Source organism: Agrilus planipennis, unplaced genomic scaffold (genome assembly GCF_000699045.2).
Source record: "Agrilus planipennis isolate EAB-ADULT unplaced genomic scaffold, Apla_2.0 scaffold1, whole genome shotgun sequence".
Lineage (NCBI taxonomy): Eukaryota > Metazoa > Arthropoda > Insecta > Coleoptera > Buprestidae > Agrilus > Agrilus planipennis.
This window is the reverse complement of record NW_020442466.1, coordinates 3,487,686-3,497,274: the sequence shown is the minus strand read 5'-3', so window position 1 is coordinate 3,497,274 and position 9,589 is coordinate 3,487,686. Positions and strand designations below refer to the sequence as shown.

General features: G+C 35.1%; 1 protein-coding gene across 1 annotated transcript in view; it reads right to left on the bottom strand.

Moving 5' to 3' along the window:
• LOC108732973 (SCY1-like protein 2) overlaps positions 1–9,589 on the bottom strand; it is a 104,585-nt gene that overhangs the window by 53,639 nt on the left and 41,357 nt on the right. The window contains exon 2 of the mRNA XM_025981151.1: positions 8,522–8,778. Within this exon, the coding sequence (XP_025836936.1) occupies positions 8,522–8,689 (168 nt within the window). The 5' untranslated portion in view covers positions 8,690–8,778. The remainder of the gene's footprint in view (positions 1–8,521; positions 8,779–9,589) is intronic.

The following is a 9,589-nucleotide window of genomic DNA, read 5'->3' as shown; positions in this document are numbered from 1 at the left end:
GATAGGACGCAGGGGGCCAATCGAGTTTCCAGCACGCTCTCCAGACCTTACACCACTGGATTTCTTCTTGTGGGGCACAGTAAAAGATGAGGTGTACAAACGTAAACCACGTAACCTAGACATTCTTTGGAATGAGATTCAAGCAGTGTGTAGAGAAATCTCATTGGACGTTTTGATACGATGTACAGAATCTGTGGTGACTCGTACTCAGAATTGTATTGATGCTGTAGGTCACCAATTTGAACAGTATTAACATTTGTTATTTATGTTTCATTTACATTGGACTTTCAGCTTTCTATTTTCCTGAAATTTAACTTTGTAGAACGGTAAATAAATTTTCTATGGAAGTTCAAAGTGTGTATACATTTTTTTGAAGCACCCTGTATGTAAAAAATATATTCGGAAAATTAGAGAAAAAAGTAAACTAATAGAAGCTTGGATGAAAGCAGTAGTGGGTTGGATGACCCTGTCAGCAAACAAAGAATGTCGCGTGTGGCAACAAATTTCTGTAAAATAATTAAAACTGAGTTATTGTCGATTACTGACTATACTTCAAACGAAGTTGCACTATCCATTACATAACTTATTTGTATGGTTTATGCTCCCTTTCCTACTTGTGACCTAATTTCATGGTTTTCTATAATTACTTAGTGATTTCGCTGCACGAAATGCTACTACTTAGAAATACATGTTGGTAGGTGTCTGTAATAAGCAAAACCGCACTGTAACCCTTAACCCTTTATCTACTTATATATTATAGACAAGGAAGCAACTCACCCTACGGCATATTTCATTTCGGATTTATAACATGTAGCTATCGATCTGTATTGAATCGATACATAACAAACGCAAAGTTTGTGATGTAAATTGTGTACCAGACTTACACAGTAGCGCGCATATGAAGTAAAGGGCTCAGGGTCTGTAGATAAATTTAATTAAATGACACTTGGTTAAGCTCAATAATACTTTACTTTAACTCTTAATTTGAGTTAGGTATTACTTAGAGAAAATAATTTTAGTAACTCTAACTTCTTTTTTTATTTACTATTAATTATTCCCTTCACAGGGTACATGGGGTTGGACTCACACTAAACCTCAAGTATTATTGTCTATTGGGATCCGTCAAATGGGAGGAGCCTAAAAACATGGCGCCGATTAGGGAAAATTTATCGTAGTTCCTGTAGTGTACCGTGCAATTTCCAAGTCTTTAAATTACGATAAAATGATAAGTATTGACACAATATGTGATTGGGCTGACACAAAGCATCGGAAAGGAAATTTCGTTGAAGGTGAGCGTGTTTTTAATGCCAAATTCGGAAGCTAGCTACGAAGACATTTCTTTCTGGTAATTTAGTTATTCAATAACGTTCAAATATGAGTTCTTTTACATTACATCGCTGCGGTTGAGTCCTGTTTCTCATCATCTACAGTTTAACGTTGCCGACAGGTAAAACTCATTAAAATATGTAGGAAGTGGTTACGTATGATTCATATCACTACTCATGATTATTACTGATATTACAAAATTGTTCAACGGTATATTTTTAGGGCTAGTTAAAAACATATTAGAAGTAGAAACAGGAGTTAAGAGCAGAGGATAGCGCAGCGTTGAATCGCTTTCAATAAAAAGAAGTCACTTCTATGCTCGCGAACGATTAATTTCAATATGAACAGGTTTTAGAAAGAATAGACAACAGAGAACTCTATGGAAGTCAATAAGAAATAGGCGAGGTAGGTTGGTAGGACATCTTCTCCTGCATGAAGGTCTAGTCAGAAACATATTAGAAGCAGAAACAGGAATTAAGAGGAGTAGAGGTAGGCCTAGATTAGATTACTGTTCACAAATAGTTATGATGTGGGATATTCTAGTTTTAGGGAAATGCGAAGATTAGTTCAGGATAGGAAAGAATTCAATCAGTCTTAGAACTAATGACCTTATGATGATGATGTTTTTAGGGTGAGCCATGAGGGAGCATGTATTTGGAAATTAGCAAGCTGATGCAGAAACGTTAAGCACTCCATTAATTTGCAATGAAACTTTTAAAGTTGATAACCTTAAAATCAAACCACTAATTAGCAAATGGTTTAAATAAAGTTGTAAAATTTGCATCTTGTAGTTAGCTGTATATGTATGTATAAAGATTAGTTAATTGCTGTGCGATGGTTCCTCTCTTCAAGCGGAAACGAAACGTAAAGGATGGACGGAGTAACGAAGGATTTTCAACTTCAACTTTAACTGTTATTAAATTTCTTTGAACTGGGAATGCCTGAAGCTAAAAATAAAACCCTGGAATACGAAGAGAAATGCAAGATGCTTAAGGAATTTCTAGCTTATTTTGTTGCCATATCGATTTTTAACGTTTTCAAAGTAAATGTGTAATGGACACAAAATTTATTTCCATTGGTTATTACTAGTACAGTTATCGAACGAAATTGTTTATGCTTAATAAATAAATAAGGTAATGTAATTAACAAACAAGAAAAAAAAAATAATAATAATAGGGTTCCTAATGGCATTGTCCTAAGTATCAGTTCTTAAATTATTCTTCACAATATTTATAAGAAAATAATTAGTATACGTCCATCAATTAATTATTTACGAAGCTTCCACTAATTACAGGTATTGTTAGTTATACCTACAGCAGAATATTCAGTGTTTTGTTAGGGAAAATGAGATAAATGAGGACCTCAATAAGTTAAACAAAAAGGAAAAGGAAAGGCATCACATGATAAACTTTGATACCTATCCCGTAAAATAATACCAAATGTTCTAAAACATCTGTGTATATATACTATATGTTGTTAAAGTNCGATTTCGATCTTTTTGGATCTCATCAGCGCGTCGCAGGCAGCTCCGACTGAACACAGACCAACTTTTACCTGCTGTCTTAACAGTGCGTTTTAGAAAATACTACAAATGGCGCAGTAAACGCCATCTGTAGCACGATGCTACATTTTAGGATTACGTATTCTTCAACAAGGTCCACTTGTGTGGATATCTACTAGCTGAAAACGAATCCCGGCGTAGCCAACCTCAACGTGATATGCACGTTAGCTTAATCGAATAAAATAATTCGAAGTGGTCTGTATTCTGTCGAAACGTGCATCGTGCTACAGATGGCGTTTACTGCGCCATTTGTAGTACTTTCTAAAACACATAATTAAGACAGCAGGTAAAAGTTGGTCTGTGTTCTGTCGGAGCTGGCTGCGCGCGCTGAAGAGATCTAAAAAGATCGAAATCGCAACCCGCGTCTGGCAGTTTCGACAGAATACAGACCACTTCGAATTATTTTATTCGAAAAACAAATTTTTTCATATCTTCGACATTGTTTAGGTAAAATTAGGTATTGCTAAACAAATTGATGATCATTTTAATGAGAATTTATAACGTTTTATTATAATTAGGTATAACTTCAGACGAATTATTATATTGTCAACAAGCAGGCAAGTTGCTGGAGTTAGGAAAGAAATTTATGACCAAAATTTTGTCGGTTCACACGTAGACTAACACGCTCAGGATTAGTCCATTTAATCCAGATTATCAGAACCGACAAAAAAGGGAAAAGAACCAAAGAACAAAAGTCCGGGAGAGTTACGAGTTAATAAGTTTCGGTCTACTTTAGAAGCCGTAATTAATGAACAAAATAAGTCAAAGTTCAATACTTTCACGAAGATTTAGTTTTATTTATTAAGCTGTAATATAGATGAAACTTTAGTCTAAAAAATAAGGATCAATACTAAATGCTCTTCGTATCACTACTCTTGATTTTGACTTGTGCTCGAAAACCGTTTCTCTTAAAAAAAAAAAGATATTGTTGACCTCATGTTCATTACGAAAGGGCTTGGATAAAGGTTGGCAGGATTCTTTTATTTGTTCGGTTTGACTATCACATTCAATAATTTGAGAGATTATGGTAGATTAATAGGGTAAAAATCGATCAGGGCGTCGGAGTTCTTCGCAATGTTTTAGGTAAGCTGTAGATGTGTAGTGAGTTGTATCCCTTCCGGCGAAAAACGGCGCACCCCATCAGTAATCTTGTAAACCTTCTGACGCATCCTTATCTCTCGCCCAATATCAAATAACGTTAAAGCGTCACCTCAAGACTGGCTTAACTGCTTCGGTTGTTTACTACATTTTATAAACGCAAGCTTAGGCAATTCTTAATGCAGAACACGAAAATGGACTGGGTGGTTGTTAGTACATAATTTTCCGAAACGTGGCGGTATCAGCCAAAAAAGAATGAAAATGAAAAAAGGAAATTATCACCTCTCAGCCACAGCATTGCTACCCCTAATAATACAGTACAAAGAAACTCAAAGTAAGTTAAACAGAAATTTTATGGAAAAGAGTTTACAATCAATTTACGTTACATCGCGAAAGCCTACGACTACACATTGCAATTTATCCGAAATTTTGTAAGGAGTCTTACGAATTAAAGAAATGCTTTTGGTATTGTTACATATCGAGTATCCGATAAAGTCTTATTTAGGTCACTAGTACGAATTTGGTACATCTAAATTATTTATTTAGAATTGCAAGCTAACACCTTCTTGCCTCTTGGATTAGTAAGGCAATTAGCGACTGTGTAAATAACGGAATCAATTATAATATAGAAGACTGGAAAATCCATCAACATTACGAATAAGGGTGGTGAGGCGGCATGCTGTCTTCACTCACCCTATGATGGTTCCCTGCCATTTTCTACGTTCCCCAATTATACAATAAAGTAGACTATTATTATTATTATTATTCAATTAGCGACTGTGCAAATGGCGGAATCAATTGTAATATAGAAGAGTGAAAGTCATGATCACCAAGAAGGGTGGTGAAGCGGCTTGCCGGCTGTTTGTTACGTTCTCGAATTAATAAGGTAGGCAATTATTATTATTATTATGTTACAGTTAATTAACTTGAGGGAAAAATGTTAACTTGGTTGGTGGCCCTTTTGCAAGGTAGATAGCAGTTTGTTTATTACATAGTATAAAACTAAGTCGCTTTCCCGCTGTCTGTCCCTATGTATGCTTAAATCTTTAAAACTACGCAACGGATTTTGATGCGGTTTTTTTTAAAAGATAGAGTGATTCAAGAGGAAGGTTTATATGTATAATACATGCATAATATAGTAGGGAAACACTGATAATTTTAGAGGTTTCTAATGTGATGTCGTAAATAAACACTTTTTTTGCGCTTACATTGCAAACGCTGGCTGAACCCTACGAGATAGATCAAAATAATATACTACAGTATTGTACACCTTAAAAAGGTCTACAAAAAAGTCCGGGATGGTATATGTCTATCTCTTAGGGATAACCCACAATAACCATTTTTTATCCTTTACTTTTTACGAGAAATAATGGCTTATTTACGAAGCGATTTTAAGCAATACAGCATTAATCCTTATCCAATTAAGTACTTTTAAATACATTGTGCATTTAATATAGATCAATATGGCCCTTTACAGCATCTAATTTAAATGAATATTTTCGAAGATATTACAGATTTAAAATGCAGGGACATAGCGGTTGCGGCGGTACCGACCGGGAGGCCAGTTTGTATTGTCTAATGACAAAAAAACTATGAATGTTGTATATAAAGACATTCTGTAGTATATTTAGTATGTTCAGGGGATATCATTTGAAGATTTCCCCTTTTCGATAATAATCTAAACAAAACAAAAATATATTTAGTATCAGCATTGCACCGTGCGAAGCTGGGGCGGGTCACTAGTTATACATAAATGATAGTTACTTTGTTCTTGTCTAACTAATTTGCAGCCAACATTTTTGTTTTTTTCTGTACACCTAATCTTGATGCTACACTATATAATAATAGCAAAATAAATCTAAATGACATTAAAACCTTATAATATGCTACGTGGTATACATACAATATACCGGCAATATTTCTTCTCCCGCCGTTCTCTCTAGGGGTTTTCCCGAACTATCCCAAGTTTGAACACTTCTGTCGTAAATCACTCCTACTAGGGATAATAAGGTTCTTATTCTAGAAAACATGTAAAGTTTGCAGGCTAATCAGCATTGTTTACATATATATCTTTACACAGTTCGCCATTAGATACCTACTTTTCCCGCAAAATTTCCGTGGGGGGGGGTCAATTTTTGACGAATGAAGTTTTTGTTCATTAATTTTGTTTGTCTTTGATTTTGAAGGGCATAGGATGAAAGTCCCGCCCACACACCCTCAAGAAATAATTTTCATTTTTAATTTAAGTGCTTTTTCAAATATTCAGGGATTCGTTTGTGTCATAAATTTATTTAGGGTGATATATGGAATCAACACATCCTGTATCTTTCAAATGACGATTACATAAAAGAGAATATATGTATGGTACATAAGTCGCCACTAGTGTATATAAAAGAACACAATAAGTTTTAAAACCATTCAACACAAAATCATGAGCTTTGTTGTCCAGGGTAAGCTAACGAAATTAAGTTTTAGACAAATACTTCACATCGTTTATCTTTCTTTCAATACGTCTTCGAAGATCTCGAGACGTTTTCCAATCGAACGATTTCCAACAAGATGACATAAAACTATTATTTCCAGCGAGTCGTTTAAAATCCGTACCGTTCCATCTTCCGTGTAAGCTTCTGCTTCATTCACTCGATATTTGTCACGTCCGCGGGCTTTCACTGTTCAAATGTATCACCGAGATGCTTTCTTCTATTCTATCTTTTAATTAAATTCTCCCGGAAGGGGTGTAAACCGCCACGATTTACACGAAACGCATCAAACCATTCTTTAGACATACGACCGTGTAAAAATAAACTGTTAAGGCGATACATAAAGTAAATTGGGGATTACTTTAGTAACCTGTTGTATAATAGTGGGTACGGAAGGGGAAAGGGGAACGAGAATGGGGATAGGAAAAGCTTTCCCCGATTGGGGGAGGTACAAAAACTAAAACAAGAGACAACAATTTTTGACGTGACAACGTCTTATAATTCGATAGAGCCGGCTGCACGCACGAAAAGACATGACTCATGCGGCGTTACCTCGCTCTGAGGCGTTCCATTTAAGGCTTGAAGTGCAAGCGAGAGCGCGGAACGAGCGACAAAGAGGCACAATCGGCCTCCGCGTTCGGCAGCGTTCAACATCTGTCTCTCTCCTACTTGAGTGAGCGATGCGTCCGCGTGGACAGCTGCTATACAATAATACATTTCCATTTACCTCCTTCTCTATATCCATACAAAATATCTATCAAACAAAATAAATTTAAATTTTCTTTTGAAAAATGAAACCATTCCATCAGTATTTTCTTATGACGTTGTCACGTTCTACTATCGTCAGTAAACCGACTTTACAGACAACCGATTTATTTAGGGTTATTTTATAAAATGTTAGTATCTTAATATAACAATGTTGGTGCCCTGGAGGGAGTCTAGGAAGGGGTACAAGAAAAAGGAATCAGAGAGGCCTTTTCACACTATAAGTAGTCTAAACTACAGTATCCAATAAAACAATACGCCTGCTTTCAAATTTAAAAGCACTTGCCGTGGGGAGCTTTTCTTACACCCCCTCTCCCCCATGGGGAAAGCTTTTCCCATTCCCGCCTCTACATGTACGTACATATATGCAGATGTGTATATCTTGTTGGAATAGTTGATCATTATTCATTAATGCCAATAACGTCTTCGAACTGAAAGAGTTTGAATTTGAGATAGGAACATTAATATTTGACTGGTTTGGTAGCATTGCAAATCTTTCTGAAATATTTTAGTTGGATAATCTTGAGTAGAAATTAGAAGTTCTTTCCATTCGAATTGAGTTGATGAATCGTTAAAAAGTTAAGGGTGCAACTGAAATCACTTTTCTACCATATTTCAGCATCCATCTACCCTATATCCATCATAAAAAATTTTGACTTGAGAACATTTCGTTCACAAACTTTACTACATACAGGACTATACACGAAACTCAGGCAAAGGGGTTCAACCCCAATAGTGGCTTTGATTGAACAGATTTAGGCTCTCGATATTAAGGATTCGAATTATGAGGATCAATATTCGGAAAACTGTGAAATATGTTCAACTCCACTTCTTCAACACGGAAATTTTGAAGGTTGTATGAACCCTTTGATCCGTTCATAGAGTAAATTTCTTCTTCAAGCGGACATTTCCTCCCCAAAACAAACGAAAAGGGGGAATATTAATTAATTTAAAAGTAACTGTTCCTTTGCAGGCCAAGGGACAGCTTGATCGGTCTAGGAATAAATAGGAACGAAATTTGTTAAACCAATATTATTTTAGTATCTATTTAAATATGAAACCCTTATTAGTTTTTGCCTTGAGTACCCAAGATTTGTTATATCCTTTCGAAACTGTTACTATCCAAAAAGCGGGAGAGCCTGTAGAAGTTAGTAAACTCACATTAAATTGAACACTAAATAAATAAGCATTTTTAATAGGAAAATGTTCACAAATTCCATCAGTGCTTATTATTTATTAACACTGTAATATGAATGTCCATAGAAACAAGTAATGAGTTAGTAAAGCTTACCTTTCCGTCGCTTTTCCTATAGGCGTCATGAATTTTCCATACCAATTCGGGGCCAGCGCTAGCCACTTGCTTTCCAATTTCAAAAAATTGCCCAATAGGATTATTGTCTAATGGACTTTGGGCGCCTGCGCCGCTTTTGAATTTGGAAAACATTGCGCTTGCGGGCATTTGCAGCGGCCGAAACAAAAGGTTTGAAAACAGTATTTTCACGATGTACTTATTTCCAAATGATATGATTCACGGTTCCTATTCATCACCTGAAAAGAAATTACAAATCAATAATAATTCAACTGATATTACAAGTACTGAATTTCTTTCGATAAGTGATCGTACTTATTTATTTTTATGAAGATATACTAAATATTCGAATGATAAATCAGTGCATTTTTTTCAAAATTATGATTGGATTAGGACGTTCCATTAAAGCAATACAACTACGTCAATACGTTGTATGTAGCTGTCCAGATTAATTAATCTGGTCATAAGTGGAAGTTTACACAATACATATACTCAAATTGCAAACTTGGAGGTTTAATTACATTAATGTCTATCACTGTCGTCATTAAAATGACGTTCACATTGCAATTTATCCGAAATTTTGTAACAACTCTTGCAAGTTAAAGAAATGCTTTTGGTATTGTTACATATCGAGTATCTATAAATTTTTATCTAGGTCACTGGTACGAATTTGGTACATCTAAATTATTTATTTAGAATTGCAAGCTAACACCTTCTTGCCTCTTGGGTTAGTAAGGCAATTAGCGACTGTGTAAATAACGGAATCAATTATAACATAGAAGAGTGGAATCTATCAAGATTACGAAGAAGGCTGGTGAGGCGCCTTTCCGGCTGGTTCCTACGTTCCCGAATTATAAAATAAGGTAGGCTACTATTATAATTATTTTTATACCATTAAATTATTTATTAATTACAGTAAATCTATTGTTGGAGTAAAGAAATTATTTTTGTTCATTGATTATCATGAAATTGTTAAATATAGTAAATTGTTGGTTAGATTGTTCTAAATTACATAATTCGCTTTTAATATTTACACGACTTTACAGACAA